Source organism: Sinocyclocheilus grahami, unplaced genomic scaffold (genome assembly GCF_001515645.1).
Source record: "Sinocyclocheilus grahami isolate Dianchi unplaced genomic scaffold, SAMN03320097.WGS_v1.1 scaffold84.1, whole genome shotgun sequence".
Lineage (NCBI taxonomy): Eukaryota > Metazoa > Chordata > Actinopteri > Cypriniformes > Cyprinidae > Sinocyclocheilus > Sinocyclocheilus grahami.
Genome location: NW_015505263.1, coordinates 1,099,489 through 1,123,731, shown reverse-complemented (window position 1 = coordinate 1,123,731; position 24,243 = coordinate 1,099,489). Strand labels below are relative to the sequence as shown.

The 24,243-nt window shown below is 35.4% G+C and overlaps 1 protein-coding gene across 1 annotated transcript in view; it reads right to left on the bottom strand.

Annotated features, from left to right (window-relative positions):
- The window catches only part of npas3 (neuronal PAS domain protein 3), a 341,558-nt gene that overhangs the window by 44,926 nt on the left and 272,389 nt on the right, over nt 1-24,243 (bottom strand). The window contains exon 6 of the mRNA XM_016274094.1: nt 9,620-9,797. Within this exon, the coding sequence (XP_016129580.1) occupies nt 9,620-9,797 (178 nt within the window). The remainder of the gene's footprint in view (nt 1-9,619; nt 9,798-24,243) is intronic.

Genomic DNA, 24,243 nt, shown 5'->3' with positions numbered 1-24,243 from the left:
AGAAATGACAAACAACAAGCGCTACACTACACTGCTCAAAACTCACGTTTGAATCGTCAGTGGCAAATCCTTTAAATATGAAAATTTACTTACAGGCTGTGAGTCAGCATTATTTGTCAGCATCATAGACAGTATAGGGCATGCATGCGCGCCGAAAGGGAAACAGGGGAACTGAATTCACTGGAACACCGGCATTGTAGGCTACTCTCCCAGGAAACAGTCCTCGTCCTCGGTAAAATGCGTTGCACACATCTGAATATTTGGTTTGAACTGTTCTGGAACAGTGTTGTAAATACAACTTAACCACTGATTTCTAGTTGTGTCCTCTTTTGGAAGGCCAAAAGTAGTTTCGATTTCACAACGAACACGCAGCATCTCCATGACATGGTGGTGGTGGCAACAATACGACAGTCTTTCTGTGTATACATTTGGGCGGTGTTATGCAAATCTTCCCACACAGTGACGTAGACATGTGGGGGTGTGTTTAAACGAGGCATTTTAGGAGGGCGTGGACGAGTCTTAAATTTGATAAAGAATATCTCTTTGGGTTTGAGATTTTAGTCTTTGCAACTTTAGGGATCTTATCTATTCATGAACAGCTTGTAACACTCCAAAGAGAAAGGAAACCTTGAAATTGCATCATATGACCCCTTTAAGTATAATTTAAATCCCCATGTTTGTCATGTGATTACAGAAGACAAATGATATTAGGCTGTCTGTTCTAGTGTAGCATGCACACACACACTCACACACCCCTACTGCCTCTCAGAAGGGTGAAGTATTGGGGCTCAGAAAGTGAGATGAATTGAAGAAATGTCAGATGGGTTCAAACGTGACCCCATTGGCTGGGTCAGCCTGAATAAAATCGATATGTTTGAGCCGCAGACCTCAAGAACTTCAGATTTCAATTAAAACTCCTCCAATAGTTTTGGTCATGTGATCACTCCTGACCCCATTGATATCCCATTTTCCCAGAACCCAGGTGTTTGTGTGACTACGTGGACTACATGTTAACAGGTCTGGCATTATTTGTTTGCAAATGCCATACTTGGTTTGATATTGCAATGCAATGACATATTCATATACTTATATAAACTCATGTTTCCAAATACTTACTGTAAGAAGAAAAAAAAGTGGATACTAAAACACACACAAAATGTAAACAACATGAGTATCTAAAACTGTGTGTGAAACTGATGAGAATCACGGCATCTGACAGGTTTGTTAGGCTAATGTGTGCCGTCCGTGAGCTCTAATCCCATTATTTGTATTCTGAGCCAGCGCTAACTGCTTGTGTGACCCCACCTCTTCTCAAGGACACTTCTCTATATGTGCCAAACACCTACAATGGAGCGGGATTCACGTGGGAGGATTCTGGGTAATGCAGACCACAGAATCCCCTAATGACCCAGACAGTGGACAGCAGCCGTTGAGGTCAGCGACCTCGGCTATATGCCTCTGGTGTCCTTAGAGCCCTGCGGCTGAACGAAACTCAACTTTTCCTAGCAAAAAGAGTGAAAAATAATAATTATACTGACACTAAACCATGGTGTTATAAGACTAAAAATATATATTAAAGCTACAGGATACTGCAAAATATTTTCTTAAAATGTATATATATATATATATATATATATGTATAAATATATAGCAGAAAAACTGTGTGAATAGGAATAAATACTGTTACACTAAACTATGGTATTACACAATGCAGAACTAGAAATATTTTAACAAGATATGTTTTGATAATAAATACTACTACTACTACTACTACTAATAATAATAATAAAGTGAAAATATAATCATTGCAGTGAAACAAAATTAAGGTATTATACATGTGGCTAAATAGTAGGGGTGATCCGACCAGGATTTTTGAGGCCGATCACCGATCACAGAGAGCGATATCTGCCGATACGATCACCGATACCGATCTTTTAGCCTTCTTTTTATCATGTAGAATTATTTACATATTTTTAGACATTTATTCAGGGCCTGAATTTCATTTTTGAAAAAGAATTCCCCTCTTAGGTGACTCTTGTGAGAGGGGATTTTTTAATTTGAGGGGTGGAGGGGGGCATTTTTTAAAATATATATTTATCTCACCTAAATGTTTGATCATGCACTGCATTTTTGTTTTGACAATCATGTAATTGTGTGCCCAATAGCTTACAAACAGCACAAGCCTGATTTTGTGAGCTGTATGTGAGGCGGCCTTTTACACCAGGTTCACACATACTCCGTTTGCAGTGTGTATGCAGTCCATGTGCGGTATGTAAGAGGTGCAGAAGTGCTCACTGTGCTTTCACACAGGAGTCTGCAACTGCATCTCACAGCACAGTCTGCAACTGATTCATGGCTGTTTACTACAAACACAACATTTATCCATTATTTTGATTTCAAATCTAAACATTGTTACTTAAAATGCTTTTTCAGCATTGTGATTCTTTTTTTACACAGTACAGTAATACAATCTTTCATAGACGTGTTTAAATGCAATAAATATAAGAAACACATTATTCTATGCTTTTTACTTTTGCATTTACTTCTAGATTGATATATGAAGTTGCTCAAGCAATTGGCAAAACATTTAAACAACTTTTCTTACGTTATCACAAACTTACCATTGACAGAAATAGTCAGCTCTACTGCCTTGCCTTTTGCATTTAAATCTTTATTACAAGCAATCCTGCGGTTCATGAAGAACCTTGTTTTCCTACCTCCAGGAGTGCCATCTATTATTGCCTTGTTTATCTAAAAGTGCTTTAAACCTAGTCAAAAAGGTTTATGTGTTGACTGTGAAACACAGTAGACTTTAATTATATGCATTTATGGTGTAATTACTACATTTTCGTGTCCATCCATGTTCATATTTACCGCAAACAATGAGCTGTTACTTTAATTCTTCGCTTGCAGCGCAGCAAAAATAGGCTTGGTCTGGAAACGATCTCTGCACTGCTGCAGACACACCATGCGCTCATGCAACGCACTGCCGGACCGCAACCGTGTGCAGTGTGAACGCTTTAATCCGTTAACATGAGCGCGGAAAAATTACGCACCTGTAAAACGCACTGTGTAAAATGTACACACTGCAAACGGAGTATGTGTGAACCTGGTATTATGTGTGTGCGCTGCGAGTGTGCATGAGCGCACGGTCTCCAGGAGAGCGTGTGAGCGCAGAATGCGCTGAGTGGTTTAAACACTGGCAAGAATTAAAAAGAAAATGCAATTTAGTTGAACTTGAATTTATTTCAACTTTAGTGACAATGCAACACTGCCTCGACTGTGCAGCGTGCAGCTCGCTTATAGTGCAGACGCGATGTGATTTATAGCCGTTTGCGCATTTTGTCTTTTAAATTATGTCTCAGAGAAAGTTTTCAAATTACTTTATAAGTTATTTAATGAAGAAATATGAATTGAACCTCACCTTCAGCATAATAATTATTTTACCCGCGCCAGACAGTGCTGCTGCATGTCGTGCCAAAACTCTCGCTGCAGAGTCATCAGCTTGAGATCGTTTTTTTGACATCAGCCTTTTTAGAGACCGCCGATCAAACATCCCAAAGTGATTATCGGCCGATAGTGATCGGTAGCCGATCAATCTGAGCACCCCTACTAAATAGAACTAGAATTTTTTTTACATGCAGAATATTAAAAAATCTAATAAAATTGGAATGTATTGACAATCCCTGCAAATGACTGTTTATTCATTTAATTTTTAGTAATTCATTTAAAGGTGATAGATTGACGTTTAAAACTCGGATCAAACTAAATATTATTTGATATTTACCATGATACTGAATGATTACCTTATTCATGTACCATAGTACTTACAAAACTACTTACAAAAACATGGTATCACCGTGGTACTAGGTCCTTTTTAGCACATTTTTACATTTAAAAAAATATATTTTGTACATAAATAAAACATTTCAAATAAAATTTCAACACTTTCCAGATGATGTGGCATTAAGTGTCTGGAAACTACTTACATTCTCTACTTACAAACTACTTCATTTTCAAGAGTGCCCTATTTTAATGTTTTCAGCTTACAACACCTGTAATATACGCAGGAGTAGAAAACCAAAGCTTTGCATTTTGATGCCATTTTGGAACATGCACAAAGTGACCATAATGAGCTTTCACATACAATCCACTAACATCTCATCAAAGACAGAATTTTATACAGTAAACATTTTATGTCAATGAACATCCATTCAAATGTAACTGTCCAAAATTTAAATAAATAAATAAATAAATTGTCCCTGTAATAAATAAATAAATAAATAAATAAATAAATAAAACATCCATTCAAATGTAACTGTCCAAAATGAATACTAGTAAAAATGTATAAGAAGTGCAGTTTTATGGCCTGCAAAAAAGATTTTGTGTTGTAAATGATCACAATTAACTACCATTGGCAGAAATGACAAAAAACTGACATCTCACTCCAGCCTCTTCCTGTTCATTTCAGAACACAAGTCTTATCTGATTGTTTCAGTGTGAATCTGTGCATGTGTGTTTGTGTAGAGTAGAGTGTGTGCATGCACGTGAATGCGTATGTGTGTGTTGTGCTGGAGGTTTTCTTCTGGTCTGAGAGGGGTAGAATCAGAGGCCTTGTGGAAAAGAGCTCTATTTGCATTTCAAATGTCACCCGCAGCAGCAGACACCTGTTAAAGGCTAGAGGAGAATCCACACAAATCAAAGGTCTGACCCTACGGGAGAGTCCGGATCACCCTGCCCATGGGCGACTGCTGCTCTGGACGCCCACTCAGCCCTGCGCTGGGACCGAACGCTCCTCACACAGTGTTCTCAGTCCATCATCCTCACATGCAGCACTGCCAAAGGTTAATTCAGGTGTTTTTTCCCGTTATTTATAGTATCTTGTTCTTTTTATCATTGTTTAATGCCACATCTCTTGTTTCTCTGTGTATTTTGGCATACATTACACTGGTTTTCATGTGTCCATTATAACTGAGTGGAAACCAAAATATCTTTTTGCTTATTTGAATATTTGAATTAAAACAAATTAAATTTACTTATGTTGCATAACTGAAATTTTGATATAAATTTCAAATCCTTCAAAGATGCAATATACATCTATGACCATACATCAGTTGAGCCATATACAATTTTCTTTATTATTAATTCTATATTAATTTAGTTATATATAAATGTAATGTACACATTGTGCCAAAACACTCCATAATTGAGGTAAAATCATGGTAATGCAAGCCCTTTATGGCATATAGCATTAATATTGTATATAATTATCACCACTTATAGTGTTGGGGAGTAACTAACTAAATATAATGCCACTATAAACTGCTTTCACAATAATTTAAGCAATTTACAGTAACGAGCTGTCTTTAGATTCAAATGAATAATTTCTGTGAACTAGCTCAACAGAATAGAATGGCTGATTCAAATGATTCAATCATCAATCAATCATCACAAAATTCCCTGTGCTTTTTTGTAGCTATAATCTAAAAACGGATGTTTATTGCTGTTTAAAGCTAATTATTAAGTTTAGGTTTGATTGTGATCATAACTATATAAATTATATAAAATACCTAAAATATGTTTTATATAATTTATATAACATAAAACACTACTACTACAAAATAATTTAAAATAAAATGTAAAATAAAAATATTACAAGTTGATAGATAGATAGATAGATAGATATAGCTTCCCCAAAACTAGTACTAATAATTATCAAAATAACAAAAAAAAAATTGAACATGAAGACTTTCTGAAATGAAGTGAAGAATGCACGCCTCCAATATAAAATATTTCTCCTTTGTTAGCCATTAGATAAACATCTAATGCTGAACGAATCGCTCCTTTAAAACGAATGAATAGGTTAAAGGAACTGTAACTAAAAGCAGTGCGGCGAATGATGTTCTCTCTGCACCAGAGCTGATTGGACAGATGTCACAGGCTCACAGGCGTCTGTTTCCAAATTCATCTCATTGCAAATGGAGCTTGAATCGTTTTCTTTTATTAATGCACAAACAGGGAGCTGCTTTTCAAGCTCATCAAAAGCCTCTTGTTGACAAACAGCAGGATTACGATCTTCAAGAAATATACCGCCGTCTTTACCGCTTTATTGCTGGCGTGTCATGCCCTGGAGAGAGAGCGATGGAGCCAGTGATGAGGGGAAAACTCGCTCTCCCCTCCGCACTGCCATATATTTAAAATAGGCTGTTGATAACACAATTTACTCTGCAGGTTGAGCAGATGAAACAAGTGACGTCATAGGCAGAAAGAGGAGGAAAAAACGAGTGTAGAGGCAGGACACACACACATATGAGGGAGGTGACAGGAGGTGAAACGCTTGACTCCACCTTAAACACAGTTCAGCCTGCCGTTCATTCAGAGAGAAAGAAAAATAGAGCACAAGAGGGAGATTTTGTGTCCCAAGGAGGGCTATTATACCTGCAGAAAGATAACTATTAGCATTCCCGTTCATCTTAATGACAGTAGCGTGGCTGGCACACAGATGTGACGCCAGAGACAGCAGACAGGTTAATATGAAAGTCAAGAAGCAGAAAGAAATATCACTGGCAAAACATTTACAATAATATAATAAAATATTTGCACAACAAAAAATGTTAATTAAAAAACCTTTTTGTCTCTAGATGATGTAGTTGCCGTATCTACCAGCAGGGGCGATGTCCCATGCTAACCAGCCAAGTCCTGGATTCCAAGACATTTTCATGCCAAAGAGAATCATCTTCACTAGTAAAATAATTTTACACTACAAGCAAATCTCAATGCTACAGAGTCCCTGAGGGGATATGGTAATGGAAAATATTATTAGATGGGAGGAAAAAAATTATTTTAATGCTTTTGTGTCCTTTCACTAAACTATTGCATTACCCCAAAACATTTGCGTTCTCCAGAAAAACTGTCCTCGCTCACAAAACATTTAAATTCTCTGGCAAAACTATTGCAGTCTCTCACAAAACACTTGAATTTTCTCACAAAAGTGATGCATTTCCCCAAGAAACTTTGCGCTCCCTTACAAAACATTTGCGTTCTCTCACAAAAGTATTGCGCTCCCCGAGAAACTTTCGCTTGCTCGCAAAAAATTCCCATTCTCTTGCGAAAGTATTGCATTCCCCCGAGAAACTTTGCATTCTCCCGCAAAATGTGCATTCTCTTTTAAACCATTTGCATTCTCTCACAAAACATTTGCATTCGCAAAAGTATTGCGTTTCCCAAAGAAACAATGCATTTCAATCCATTCTCTGGAAAAACTATTGCGTTCCCCTAAGCAGCTTCAAGTTCACGTGCGAAAGCACTCAAAAATACAGTTTTTACTCCCACCTCATATTATTTACATCACAAAACTTTTGAGAGTTTCTGCAAAGTTTCTTGGGGAAACGCAACAGTTTTGCAAGATAACACAAAAGTTTTATGCAAACGCAAAAACATTAAAAAAATCTAAATGTTGCATCTACCACCATTTACTTACATCCTTGCATTTACCACCATGCCCCTTTAGGGGCTCGATACAATGCAAGAAAATGAAAGCAACAAATCTATACCAACAAGCTTACAATGTAGACAACGTCATTGATTTTAATCCAATTTTGTCTAGGTATGGCATCATGCTGCCAACTGGATTTAAACAATTTTTATCCTTATAAATAAAATCCCCCACAAACGTCTTGTACAGTATGTGTCTCTGGTGCTCATAATCTATAAATGAAGCTCTGGTGTTAGAAGACAGACCGTGGTGCCCTTTATCTGATTGTAAAGCACATCTTTAATGATTCTGCGTATAAACAAATAAATCTCAGCGTCAGACCAGCCCTCTAACCATTAAAGACCCTCTCGCTCACTCTCACCAAGAAATTAACGCTCACACACACACACACACACACACACACGCACGCATGCACGCACGCACGCACGCGCACACACACACACACGCACGCACGCATGCACGCGCGCACACACACACGCACACACACACACTTTCGAGTCTGCCAGTGTGAAATTTCTGCCTGGCTAGAAAAAAAAGAAAAAGAAAACGCCACGAAAAGGACAAAACCACAAATGTGGAACTTCAATTAATTTAAAGCTCCAATCAGCAAAGTATAAATCCTTGGCAGATCTAATTACTGAAGCTCTCGGAAGACCCGGGCCGACCAGCCAATCTCCCTCATGTTTGAACAGCTTGATGAACTCGGGGACTGATGGATATCAAGTCATTTTGTTTAATTTATAAATGGATTTTCCCCTAATACTTAAATTATCATCAGTACAACACAATGAAAATGGGAACATTTGGAAGGCAAAGTCTATAAGAGCCCTGAAAGGAATTCCAATGAGGAATGTCACCTCTTTCATCCCTGCTATACAATTCGTCTAATTAAATTCGGGAGCAGGGTAAGCCTGTGTTACAGTGCTGCCGCCACACGGGCCGCCCCTGGAGAGTTCGGGGCCGAGCGGAAGACACTCATCAGGCATATCATGCCACACATGCCATTAACACACACACACACGGACACTTCTGGCAACTTAAGGTCCACTCACAGTGTCTGAGCATCATATTGGCCGCTTGGTGCAGCATATCTATAACACAGACCTCAGAAAGAAACATGGCTTTGGGTATCAATAAATAAACAGAATAGCAAAGAAATGAATAACTAAATAACGAACACACAAAACAAATAATACAGCCCAAATCTGGAGCTACGAGATCATTGAATCAAAGCTTTACTCAAAGCAAAAGTGTAATAGATGAACTGCAAATGTTTCTTTTTATATTTAAACTGAAATTATGCATCTAATGTTTATTTTAAAAAACTATGATTCAAATCACAGAATCCAGACATTAAAGTAGAAGTCTTGTAGAAAACCCCCCCGCATTTTTGAACTAAGGTCAGTATTAATGATCGGTAATAAACCATTGACAAGAACTAGCAGAATTATTCCATAATCAAGTATTAAAAAATAAATAAATAAAATAAAAACAAAGAGCCAAGTATAAATATTAAAAAATAAAATAATATTAAATACAATAAAATAAATACAAATATTTTTACAATATTTACCAAACTTAACTAAAAACTAAATTATTTGCATTTAAGGACGTGAAGTGGAAAAATAAATAAAATAAAAAAGAGCTAAAAGTAAATATTAAAATAATTAAATATTATTAAAGAATAAAGTAAAATAAATAATAATATTTTTTAAATATTAACCAAACATGACTAAAAACTAAATTATAATAATATAAATTTACATTCAAGGACTTCGACGTGAAGTGGAATTGTTCACTATTGAGTGAACCAGAATCAATTATTTAAAAAATAAAAATAAAATAAAATGTTAAAGGGCCAAAACAAAAATAAAAAGTAAAATAATAAAATAACCAAATAATATTAAACCATAAAAATAAGATTTTTAAAAAAGTAATAAACAAAACTAAACTAGTATAAAATCAAACACCTAAAAGAGCCAAGGCACAAAAACCAAACTAGAGAGATTAGTACACAAACCCAAGGTTGCCTGTTGCATATACACAATGCGAATGATGTCTAAACGTCTGAACCCACGTGTTCTAACCTGTCCAGCAAGGCCGCTCATAGTCTCATGATCTTACCTGGCTCAGGTGTCTCAGAGTGAGAGGAAGAAGAGGCAGAGCTGGCCCCGTCCTCGGCCCCGCCGCCCTGAGACAGCAGCCCTCTGCCCGGCGGAAGCTTCATGCCCAGCTGCTCGGCCATCTCCACATGATCGCCCGGGTGAACGTAATCAAACACACTGCTGCCCGTCAGCTCTACCTACAGCAGCACAAACAACAGCCACAGAGACACATTAGTCAAAAAGAACATGAAACAGTGCTGTTACTCCTAACTAAAACTAAAACTACTAAATTAAAATACATTTCACTGAAATAAAGCTCAAATAAAATCTGGAAAAACCTTAGAAATGCTGCATTGACAAATACATGAAATCAAATAAGTGAGTACTAAAATGACTAAAACTAAAATATAAACTAAAATAAAAAACATTGTAAAACTAAAAACAAAAGCACATAAAATTATGAACTAGAACTAAAATGAAAACTGAAAATATAAAAATAAAGGCAATTTTCGAAAATGAATAAATACATACAGTATTTAAATAATACTACAATTACAATGACATAAAAATATATATTTACATTTTTATATATTTTGATCACTTTTATCAAATCTGGTTATGTATCCACATCAGTATATGTGTACCCTGGGAATCAAACCCTTGACTTTGGTGTTGCAAGCGCAATATTCTGCCAAGTGAGCTTCAGCAAATTTCTCATCAGATCATTATTTCATTTACACTCACGCAGTTAAAAATGTCATGAAATTTTAATTCATATATGATCTGTTTAGCATTATATAAAATCTTTTAATGACTTATTCATGAAGGCTAGTATGAAGTATTACCCGGGTATCTTTCATAGTGAGCTTACTGTTCTTTTCTGTAACTGTAGCTTGTGCTCTTTTTATTTTGACTTCAATCCTCCCTCCAGAGGTTTCCTCTCGCCGAGACACAACTTTCTGCTCTTTAGGGGAGAGAGAGCTCGTCCAGATAATCAAATAATTAGCGTGTGCTTGTCTAACCTTTAAACACGCTCATTTACTAAGCGGGCGGGAAAAACGGATTTACTGTTGCTAACTGGGGATGACAAGAAAAAAACAACAACAGGCGGTTAAAGTAGCTGTGGCGCTTCTTAAACATGCTATTGTTGTGTTTTGAGTAACGCTGTTCTGTGATCAGGTCCACGTCTACAGGGACCCGCGGATTACATGAGAATAATCCCTTTAATGTCCTATCCCTCAAAGCAATTTAGTGCTTCACAAATTATTATTCCAAGCAGAAACAATGAATAAAGAGACGTGGGCTTGGGTTATTTCAGCACAATGCTAGAACTGTAAAACAGAACAATGCTGTGTTGTAGATTTAGGATATTCCTGCTAGAGGATATTACTGCTAATGCAGCGTTCTGCTGTCCAATCATCAGAAGATGATACAGAAACAAAAAAGAAGAAACAAAATGGCTATGCAAGAACAGTTTTGAAGGTGTACATTTACCAAAAGGTAAGAAAATGTACACCTGTCTCTGGAAATGTTTATCACAAATTTAGTCTCGAGTTTAATGGAATGCCAAGTGGACAAACAATAAAATAAAACAAAACAAAATGATAATATAAAATAAACACGTCTTCATTAAATTACAGTGATTTCATTTACATGCTAAATGCAAGTAAAGTGCAAGCAAATGTTTCAATAACTTTTGCGAAAAAAGTCAAAATATGGATGAAATAATGTTCACCATCATCATGACATGTACTTATTAAATAAGTGATCATACTAAACGTTATTATACTTGAAACGATTAAAAACTTGCTGACAAATGGGTAAAACCTAGTGGTTTGAAGGATAGTGGCAAAGACTGGTAAATAATTCAAATTACTATTAATTAGTATTTTGGGGGCTGCACTGTGATCTTTAAATAGAGTCTTTTAATGTAATCTAATGATTCCTGTTCTAAATATACCTGACAAGATTTTTTTGTTATATGATTGTCAGCTATAGTTACAATTAGTGGTCGACCGATATTGTTTTTTTGACAGCCGATGCCGATATCTAGGAAAGCAGGGTGGCCGATGGCCGATATAAAGCCGATATAATTTTATTTTAATTAATATTTAAGAAATTTGAAATAATTTGAAAATTCATTAAAAATAAATGTGTTAAATAAACATACTTATACTTTAGATGACAAAGTATTTTTCCACAAATAAATAAATATGGAATAAAAATATACTTAAAAAGGAAGTCAACTGTAACCAACAGGGCACTCAGTATTCTGGGAAGTTTGTGTGCATTAATCATATTTTTTTCATATAAAGCCAAGGTAACACTCATTTTACATACAGCACAGTGAAAATGACATGAATATTACAGTGGGCAAATACATAAAGCGCAGCACAATTTAAAATCATGAGTTTGAAGTTTGTTGATCGCGCGTCTCCAGTGAAGCTGAACTCTCCTCCTGTCCGCATTCAATTCGTACGGATCGACCGTCACGCAGAGAACATGCGATTGTGCAGGATACAAATGCACACTTCACAAGATCTCACAACTGGATCCGACTAAGTTTGCAAGGTTTTTGAAATTAGATGTTCATTAGACATTCAAAGATTGTCAAAGATATAAATGCGTATTTGCTGAATGCTGACGGCAAACAAGAAAGTATTATAATGTTTGCCTTTCTATTACTAATAATATAAAAGTAATCGTTATAATAATTTTGTATACATTTTAACTCCTTTGTTTAACCGTTCTATCTGATTATTAGACAGACGTATTAGATAATCCATATTAGACAGAACTGAACGACAACAGCTAACAAGAGGGAGAATGTAAGCACTGTGTGCTGCCGTTCTCAGCGCCGTCAAAATAAAAGTCCCATCTAGAATGTATTGGCCAAACAGGAAAACTTATCGGCCGATGCCGATATTTAAAAAAATGCCAAATATCGGCCGATATATCGGTCGACCACTAGTTATAATGAATGACATTGTAGTGAGTGTCTTCTGTAAATCATTGTAAAATTGTATGATAGTCATTATTTTTCAGTGAGAGAAAAAATAAATAAACTGGACAAAATCTATTGTATGAAAAAAGTCACTTTTAAAAGTAATGCATTACAATATTGCGTTACTCATAAAAAAGTAACTAATTGCGTTACTTAGTTACTTTTTACAAAAAGTAATGCATTACGTTGCTTATGCATTACTTTTTATCACTTGGGCTGGGCATTCTTATTTGCCATTAAATAATAAAAAAAAACATGAGTTTTTTTTTTTTCCAACTCAGTAAATAAATGTGGAAAAGCAAAGTAACTTGGGTTACTTTGTTGAAAAAATAACTCAGATATAACCACTAGTTATAATGAATGACATTGTAGTGAGTGTCTTCTGTAAATCATTGTAAAATTGTATGATAGTCATTATTTTTCAGTGAGAGAAAAAATAAATAAACTGGACAAAATCTATTGTATGAAAAAAGTCACTTTTAAAAGTAATGCATTACAATATTGCGTTACTCATAAAAAAGTAACTAATTGCGTTACTTAGTTACTTTTTACAAAAAGTAATGCATTACGTTGCTTATGCATTACTTTTTATCACTTGGGCTGGGCATTCTTATTTGCCATTAAATAATAAAAAAAAACATGAGTTTTTTTTTTCCAACTCCGTAAATAAATGTGGAAAAGCAAAGTAACTTGGGTTACTTTGTTGAAAAAATAACTCAGATATTTCATTGCAAATTTAGTTACTAAAAAAGTAATCTGATTACGTAATTCACGTTACTTGTAATGCATTACCCAAATATAAGTCAAATAACTATCCCAAAAAACCTGTCTAATATTCGCAAGAATGCTTACTGAAAGAATTGATGTGCACCTACACAGTTTAAACAGAACATTTTACTGGGCTCTTACTGTAAAACAAACAGCAAAAATCACAGAAAATCCATGGAAACATAAACCAAAACAACTGTGTAACAGGACCACCAACTGTCTTGTCTGTTTCTCCAGCTCTCTTTGTTTCTTTCTTACTGTTTGGCCTCTCACACAATAGAAACCCAACAGCACATCAACACATTTTTTTTTCTTCTCCTTTTTTTTGTCCCTGGGCATCAAAAAGCTGCAGGCACAATCCAAGTAAGACTTTATGGATCTTTCTCTGGAAGACTGACATTCCGCCTATATCCAGTAGAGCAAAGAATTGAGGATTCTTTTTGAAGAACTAAAGAGATGGGGTTGAGGTTTTCAACCGGCTTACAGACAACTGGAGTCCAATCCCAACAAAAAAGAAGAAACAAGCCATTCACATAAAAAAAAGAAAATAAAATCACATCTTGCATCTTGTGTTTAACCTTCCAGCAGCACTACAGATGAGCTCATATATTTAATGATGATCAGTACACAAAAACGGCACAATAATTTTCTACTATATATATATATATATATATATATATATATATAATTTATATTAATAAAGTAAATAGTGTCAATTTTGATTTTCATATTGATTTTAAAGTTAAAAAAAGAAAAAATAGATGACAGCCTCCCAGCAAGTGAACACATTACAATAACGGCTTAAAAAATCTATTTCCATACAAAGATGAAATGTAAAGCTATCTCTCTTTTACACATGAGAGCGGACAAACCTTTTGTGTCCATTATAATTCACGCACACGGCCCGGCGACTATTTTAACAGTATTAGAATGAGGCCACTTTTCAGCACAAGTGGCTGCACAAAGCTCTCGTCTTCCCTTAATCTCTGCGATGCGAAGATGGGCAAACAATGCGCCGAGAAAATAATATCAGCTCTGATATTCATCGTGTGCCAGCCGGTGTGGTAAAGTGTTGTCTGTAACAAGAGAGCAGCAGATTATGCTCTGTGATTGCAGAAAGGACACTTGGATTACAGAAGGAGGTTTTGCATTGTAAATGAGGCCCAGCTCGCTGGAGTGGGGCTGCGGACAGAGCCCACCAGCAACTTGCTTATTTTGTAGAAGGTCACTCAATAAGAGCCCCCCCCCCCTCCTCTGGCTTATTAAGACTGACTGGCACGCATTAATGAAATCACCTGATTTTACAAACATGAAGAGAGAGAGGAAATGGAGAAGAAAAGAAAAAAAATCCTGACGTTATGCTTGAGTTTAAGAAGGAAGCCCTTAATTAGCAAGGTTTCAGAAATGTCAGCTATCGCCTATTAACGGTTCTGCTCTATCAAAGCTATAATACCCAGCTGTCAAATTTCATCACATGATGGGCGGTTTCTTTCTGGTTCTTGTGCTAAATTTCCTCTTTCGTGTGGGCGGAGCCAAAGGTCCACTGACCCCATCTCAAATGTTTTGTTGTGTTGTGACTGCTTAGGAAATGGTGTAAAGGCCCAATAAACTGTTCAATTTTATTTGCCACTTTTTCCATTATAAACCTCTGCTAATATACTTGCATACAAATATAAAACAAATAACTGTATTTTTTCTTTAAGTGGATAAATACAGTATATTACTTTTATAATTGTTTACAACTTTCCATTACATATAAATAATTGCATTTTTATTTATTTTTAAGTTAATAATTTTAATATTATATTTAATTAAATATGTTTATTTAAAAATTCTAAATTAAAATAAATAAATATGTTTTTATTTTTAAGTTAATAATACATTTTGTTTTATTTAAAGAATTCCAGATAAATATAAATAACTACATTTTACTTTATTTTCAAATTAATAAATATAATATTTTATTTTCACTTTATTTTTAAGTTAATAAAATATTTTAAATGCAAATATTTAAAATTCCAAGTAAGCATAAAAACTTTATTTTACTGTAGTTAGAAATGAATAAATATGAGATTTTATTTCATACAATGATTTTTTTTCAAAATTCCAAATAAATCTACTATATTTTACTTTAGTTATAAGTTAAAGATCCCATATTTGACACCTTTCTGGAGTTTTATTTTAGATTTTGATGTCCTTAAGAATATATATTTGCGGTATAAGTACCAAAAACCATCTCAATATATTTTTACAGTTCCTCTCTCAGGAGCTCTGCTGAGAACAGGTCGATTTTGGCCTGTCTAATTAATATTCATGATCCGCTCTTCTGATTGGCCTGTTGTTTTCTGAGTGACGCATGCCAGAACAACCACAGGTAACTAGGGTCAGCCGACGTCACAGCGCTAGCTGGAGGCAGCAAAACAAAGGGGAAACTGGAGGCGGCCCATTCAAACCAGCGCAGATTCGGCTACATAAGGAGTTTAAAATATCATCTTGTTGTGATGTTGGGTGCCAGAATCGACGTAATACAGCCTCAAATTATAAATTTGATCGCATATCTGCTGCCACTGCCAGACAAAAAACAGACGACAGCTGTGGTTAAACGCGATAAAACGAGCAGACTGGACAGAAACGATCGTCAAAAATGCTCACGTTTGCAGCACATACTTCTTATCAGAAAAGGTTCAATAAAGTATTGTTTTTTGTTGTTATGGGCGCGTCTACAGATTTCTTGCCATATGTCTATGTTTCTTGCATCTCACGACTATGTTGTGTATGAAATAATGTCTGTGTGGATGTGTGTAAAACAACAAACTGACAATTTATATATAATCATTTGTAATTGTATATACATTGTTGTGATTAATTGTGGCTGAAACAATAATGTAGCTGTAAAAATAGTTGCCTGCTGAAATTGAAATGTATATACATCTTTATCATGACTAGATAGACACGGTGAGTTTGTCTTTACTATACACATTAGATGTGATCCACTTCATAGTAACAATCCTGTCAGATCGTCCATCCTTTGAGTTAGAGTGTAACATTACAGGTCGGCCGATCTGGTTTCGTGGTTAAAGTTAACCTTTTCGACATGTTTCCGTGTTGTCGTTGCTCAGCAATAGCATGGACGTGATGTTGTCTGGGGGTTTGGCAAAAGGAGAGTGGGACGGTGGGCGGTGCTCGGGGTGGTGACTGAAGGCGGTGACTGTGTAGTTCTGACATCAACTTTTTATGGAAGTCACATCAGTTCGTGAAAAATCACAGCTACTTTATGCAGGCTGTATGCATTTTAGTGTGGACTGACTGTTTTGAAACTTATATGGTACTTACATAGCACCTAGACCTCAGTTATCATGAAAAATCCAGGAAATTTCAGTTTTGACAATATGGGACCTTTAATACACATATTTTATTTTATAAAACATTATTTCAAAATTCATATCAAAATAAACAAAACTAACGTTTGCTATGCTTTCTTAAGCTGTTTGAAAAGAAAGTATTAAGTATGAGGTCTTGAATTTCAACACAGAGTCATACTAATAAATGAGGTTCATTTGACTCCACTCTGCACATTTTGCCTCTTTTAAAAAAAAAAATTCAGTCCTTCTCAGTTTAATGATTGAGTGGCTCTGGAAGCACTGACCCCTCCCCCTTCACCCCGCCCCCTTCTGCCCGAGCCCCGCCCCCTCTCTCATTCCTGTGTCTCTGCATAAAAGCAAGCATTACCTCCCTCTATTTACTCCAGCGCTCTCTCTTGCTCTGCTCTGTGAAGCTGAAGAGGCATGTCAGGTGTCACTGAACCCCTCCAAATGGCAATAGGAAGCTGCCAGCTCTCGTCTCTCACATTATGACACAATTACTCGCTGGCATCAAACACGCGCGGCCACGGCTCTCACCTCACGCTCTCTGCCAGTTAACCTGTTTGGAGTCCAGGAACATTTTGGCCCCGTCCATGCATGCAAATCCACAATCATGACTCACTGCTAAGATAAAACGGCTGTTGCAAGTGCTGATGTGAGAAAGCAAAGATCTGATGCCTGAAATGACCCCTAGTTTTTCGGCTTTGGCTCTCGAGTTGCTTGTAAATTGCTTCTGATTTTTAAAACACTTGTATGCACACACTGCCATAGAGTTTTTGAAGTACATTTTTAGTGCAACTTACCAAAAATAATTTGTGTCAAATATAGGAAAAGCAATAAATATAAAAATATAATAAATGATTTAAAAAAGATAAATTATTATTTAAAAATATATTGTAAAATATAATGATCATGAAAAGTAAAATAAATGTAAAAATGTGTAAAAAAATTTTTTTTGCTTGTGTGTATTTAATCATAATTTTAGTGTTTTCTGTTTGATAAAAGCAATGCCACTATTAAAAACCTAAACTTGGAAAAGACACAAACATCAAAATCCTCAGGGACAGAAAAGCACATTAAACACATTTGAGGGGAGGGAGAAATTCCTTTCAGTTGCTTAAAATGTCAGTGACTTTAAAAAAAGTATTAATCAAATAAACTGATGTTGGCTGGAGGGTTCAGAATTAATTAACGCATTTAACGCAAATGTGCTAAATGGAACATTATACGTTTCATAGCATGTAATTACTCTTTTAATAAATGATTCATGTTATATTCCCATCAATTGATAACGCTTGTGAATCATAAAGCAATTCGGCGAGAGCTTGTCTGGACCCTGAGATAGAGCGAGTGGGGTTCAAATCATTGGTCCTTCTGTTTTTGTTCCAGCTGGGAACTAATAGTCCCAATTAAATTATGCAAACCCTGCAGCACGGATAGCCAAGAGCTAGAACCAAAAAAACCTGTTTGGTTGTACAGCAGAGCTGAAGAAGAGAAACACTCAGCTAGAAGAAAACTTTTGTTATATTATATTACCAGTGTTTTATGTGAGAAACTTTTTGAGTAACATGTAGTATTAGTGTTAACAAATACTAGTGAAAAATTAGATTAGAAATGTAATATAAAATATTTGCTATAAAATATTATATATAATATTTAATATTTAAAAAATAAATTAAAAATATATAATTTTTTACAAGTATTTTACTAATACTACTCATTTTTTTCTTTACACACACACACACACAGTTTAAAAAATAACTATACAATGATCATGTGAGAAACTTTTTGAGTAACATGTAGTATTAGTGTTAACAAATACTAGTGAAAAATTAGATTAGAAATGTAATATATAATATTTGCTATAAAATATTATATATAATATTTAATATTTAAAAAATAAATTAAAAATATATAATTTTTTTACAAGTATTTTACTAATACTACTCATTTAGTGTTTTATGTGAGAAACTTTTTGAGTAACATGTAGTATTAGTGTTAACAAATACTAGTGAAAAATTAGATTAGAAATGTAATATAAAATATTTGCTATAAAATATTATATATAATATTTAATATTTAAAAAATAAATTAAAAATATATAATTTTTTACAAGTATTTTACTAATACTACTCATTTTTTTCTTTACACACACACACACACAGTTTAAAAAATAACTATACAATGATCATTCATAGTTGAATGCTGTTGAAGTTATATAAAAATATAAAATTTATTTAAACAAAAAAAAGCTGTAAAATATATTCACTGTGAAAAAGTAGGCATTAAGCTTCATAAATCAATATTGTGGATATATATGTAATATAAAACTACAATAAATTATGTAAATTAAAAAATATTTTAAACATTAAAATATTTTGTAAAATCCATTTATTGTGGGAAAAAGTAGGTGTTAAGCTTCATAACAATTAAATATTATGTAAAATACATGTGAATTTCAGCAAACTTTGAATATCTCTTATCATTTCTCATACTATTCATTACATCGACCACAGGCCACCTCGCTTTCTGAATATCAGCATCAGCCATGAAAAAGCCGTATTGCTGGACCACAAGCACAGACTTCACTATAAACGATGATTGACACGACTAGAATTAACCTCTGCTTTCACGTGGTCTCATCCATTAGGGTTCCCAGTAAATCATCTGATTACGAGCATATAAAATAATAATAGGGCTCCTCGAAAAGCGCCGCTATTGTTGTAGTGGACAAGAAAGAGGAGAGATATCCCTAGAAAAACAAAAGCTGGCAGTGGCTTAAAGGAAGGACATAATTAAGGGCCAATCGGAGCTGTCTTGTGTGAGCAGAGACCCAGGGGAGCACCTCTCTACCTGTCTGACCTTGGAAAATGGGAGTCCTTGGCTGCGCTGATGACCCCGTGATCTCCACTCACATGCAATCTCCCTCACCGGCACGAGAGGCGACCTGCCTCATGCAAATCCCATCTCCCCCGTGAGCCGCCAATAAACTGCAGCCTAATTAAATATTTTTTAACGATGTGAGTAATTTTTGCCAAGGGGTGGATTCAGGGCTAGAATTTAATATGAGATCACAAAAGATGTTCCCAGCGTTGATTCTGTAAATTAATGACTATCTGCCTTATAATAAAAGCATACTGCCAAGAATATGAATAAAGTCGGCTTACTTCAACCAAACGAATGCTTTCGGGAAAAGGCTTCTGGAAAGTTTCAACTTCCGATACTAGCCAAGCTTGGGGCATTTTATATATTATACAAATTTAAACATATATATGCATGTATGAATGAATGAATGAATAAATAAATAAATAAATGATATATAAAGTATATATATATATATATATATGTGTGTGTGTGTGTGTATATATATATATATATATATATATATATATATATATATAGCAATCAACTCTTGAAAACAAGACAAATGATTGCACACATTCATGGATCATAATATATATGTATGTATAGCCAACTAATCTGGTTTTTTTTTTTTTTAAACGATGTGAGTAATTTTGCAAAGGGGTGGATTCGGGGCTAAATATTTAATATTTAATTTAATATGAGATCACAAAAGATGTTGGGTTGATTCTATAAATTAATGACTATCCCAGGGTTGATTCTATAAATGAATGACTATCTGCCTTATAATAAAAGTCAACAATATGAATGAAGACACCTTACTTCAACCGAATGAACGCTTTTGGGAAAAGGCTTCTGGAAAGTTTTCACTTCTGATACTAGCTGAGCTCGGGGCAGCCGAGTAATATTTGTCAGCCAAACAACGAGGTCTTCTAATTTCACAAATCAAACAGACACACTGTATGTTTGTGAGATGGCGCGGGTTCTCGCTGTCCCTCAGCGTTGCTCTGGCCTCGGAGGGTTAAGCCATCGTCCCGTGCTATTAACTGCGGGAGCTTTCTTAGGTCCACTTGAGTGTTACACAGCTCAGATTACAGTAACCTTTAACTGCTTGCTGACAGACAGACAGAGGACGAGCAGTCCATCTCTCGCTTTCTCTTTCTATCCACATTTAATACCACGCGCGCCACTTCCACACAAAACCCTAATCTTCCTCCTCCCGACACAAGCCTGTCACTTCAGGAAAAATGGAGGGCATCAGTAGCCATGGGCCGTGTGTATTCTCTGCGCTGATACATGGCACTTTACCTCAGGCTATGCATATGAGCCACTACAGGCGGCTCTCAGCGGGCCATCCGTCAATATTCCAATCAGTCTTTGGATCAGTACCAATTAATAGCGGCAGCATCAAACCGACGAGCTCTTTCCATCAAAACAAGAACACATGAAACGGTAATATGGATCAGACTGATAAAAAGGATGGTGTTTGATTAATTCCTTGGATGGTTACAGATAAAAGCTAATGCACACAAAAAAGTAAACACAAAAAAATGTTTATGCAGCACTGTTTATATATTCAGTGCATTATATATTGCATATTTAATGCATATATTTAGAATACTAAAAATAGTATAACACATTTTATAGTAGTTGCATGAATTGTATACAAATTGATAATAATTATTCAAATAAAACATCTATACAATATTTGTGCATAGTTGTATTAAGAATCAAAAAGCACATTTCATGCATCATGCATGTGCTAAAACACATTATACACATTTAAGGTTGAAATGCATTGGACATATTGCAGCATAACTTTGGTCACAATTATTTATGAAACATTTAGTGCATTACAACGGGATTACTTAACAGCCTTTATAGAAAGTGTTACCAAAAGAAATGACAAAACAAATTGTTATTGTCAATAACACATTAACAAATTTTGGCTAAAAAATGTAGTGCACCTGCACCAACATGCAATTGATTTGTGTGCATCAGGTTTTATCTACATTGTGAAGACCAAATGTCCCCAAATAGACCTGAAAGCCAACAGTTCCCAGAGGGAAAATGGCTTAAAATGACATTTTTGTGGCTTTTAGTTCCTATCTGTCAGCATTGAGGCCATCTAAATGCTAGTACACTCCAAAAATCGGACAAAATTCACTTTTAGCACATATAAACATTTCAAATTTACTGGAATATGGACTTGATGACTTGCATTCTGCGCTACACAGATTTCAAATGCTGTCCAATCAAATGCTGTCTTGAATGAGAACGGCCCGCCCTCTAATGCCGTAGTAGCAAATCATGTTCATGTCAGTGATGTAAACTAAAGCTCATTTGCTATTTATAAAATTAAGGACAAGTCTTTTGATATGTCTTCATTAAAACAAAAAATGCATGAAGGATTGAGTGAGGGTTTGGTTTAGAGTTTAAGCTTAGAGTAAAAACAACAGAAGTCAATGGAAAGTCCCCATCAATTCAACAACAAATGTGCATGTGTGTGTTGTTTGTGTTTCAGAGCAGTGAAATGAAATTCATAGGCAACACGTCTCTAGTTCCAGGCAGAGCAGAACAATGTGCAGAGAGACAATAACTTTAACAATTAACTTGGAAGGACAAAAAGGGTAAAAATCTCCCTGCGCTCTTTTCTCTGGCGTTCCTGATTTTTATCGAGCTCACAAAGCTCCCTTAGATCATCTTAATCCACTGTGGCAAAGTAGCTGAATATGAGATTCAGATTGTCTTAGAAATTCTGTGCAACCAATCAGCTTCCTGACATTGCTTTTCCCTTCAACCTTCAGAACTTGTGACAGCAAAGACCAAAAGCCAAATCACAAAGGAGTGCAAAATCGGCAAACCCAGCGAGCTGACCGCTAAAGCTGATGAACAAAGATCGCATTTGACACTTCAGAGCAACTTCACATCCAAATATATTATCAATCACAAAATTATATATATATATATAAAACATATATAGCCTACTATATCAATATAATGCAACAGACAGAAAGATGGTGGGTGTGAGTATAAGTTCAGTTTTGCAAAGTAAAATGTGAAAACTTTGATAGATAAGGTTGATTAATATTAAATAATACCGGTAGATGACCAAAATCATAACATAATATAGCTGTTTTTGCCGGATAGTCAGAGGAAAAATCTGGTTTATATATTAAATAAGGATGTGAAAATGCCTATTTTGGATTTAAGTTACAATCTGCAATAAAGTGGGAAAAAGGCGGAAATCACGATTACGAGTGAAAATTAAACGCTTCACGAATGAAAAGTACTTTGTGTCATTTTTTTTTCCATTTTCAATCAGCTGACATATCTTGAAAAGTAATCTTTGGAAAAATCAAAAACATAAATCCTTATAAATTATGTATATATTAATATATATGCATATATTTTAATATATACATAATTCATAAGGATTTATGTTTTTGTTTATATATATACTTACATATAATGACTTTCATCTAAACAAAGATGAGTCATATTAAATAATTAAATTTTTACATTATTTTAAAAAAGTACTTTTTTACATTAATTAAATGTATATATACAGTGGGTACGGAAAGTATTCAGACCCCCTTAAATTTTTCACTCTTTGTTATATTGCAGCCATTTGCTAAAATCATTTAAGTTATTTTTTTTCCTCATTAATGTACACACAGCACCCCATATTGACAGAAACACACAGAATTGTTGACATTTTTGCAGATTTATTAAAAAAGAAAAACTGAAATATCACATGGTCCTAAGTATTCAGACCCTTTGCTCAGTATTTAGTAGAAGCACCCTTTTGATCTAATACAGCCATGAGTCTTTTTGGGAAAGATGCAACAAGTTTTTCACACCTGGATTTGGGGATCCTCTGCCATTCCTCCTTGCAGATCCTCTCCAGTTCTGTCAGGTTAGATGGTAAACGTTGGTGGACAGCCATTATTAGGTCTCTCCAGAGATGCTCAATTGGGTTTAAGTCAGGGCTCCGGCTGGGCCATTCAAGAACAGTCACAGAGTTGTTGTGAAGCCACGCCTTCTTTATTTTAGCTGTGTGCTTAGGGTCATTGTCTTGTTGGAAGATAAACCTTCGGCCCAGTCTGAGGTCCTGAGCACTCTGGAGAAGGTTTTCGTCCAGGATATCACTGTATTTGGCCGCATTCATCTTTCCCTCGATTGCAACCAGTCGTCCTGTCCCTGCAGCTGAAAAACACCCCCACAGCATGATGCTGCCACCACCATGCTTCACTGTTGGGACTGTATTGGACAGGTGATGAGCAGTGCCTGGTTTTCTCCACACATACCGCTTAGAATTAAGGCCAAAAAGTTATATCTTGGTCTCACCAGACCAGAGAATCTTATTTCTCACTTTACTGTTGGTATGATGTTCTTTTTCTGAAATGCAGTGTTACTTTTACGCCAGACGTAATGGGACACACGCCTTCCAAAAAGTTCAACTTTTGTCTCGTCAGTCCACAGAGTATTTTCCCTAAAGTCTTGGGGATCATCAAGATGTTTTCTGGCAAAACTGAGACGAGCCTTTATGTTCTTTGCAGCGGTTCAGCGGTTTCGTCTTGGAACTCTGCCATGCAGACCATTTTTGCCCAGTCTCTTTCTTATGGTGGAGTCATACCTTAACTG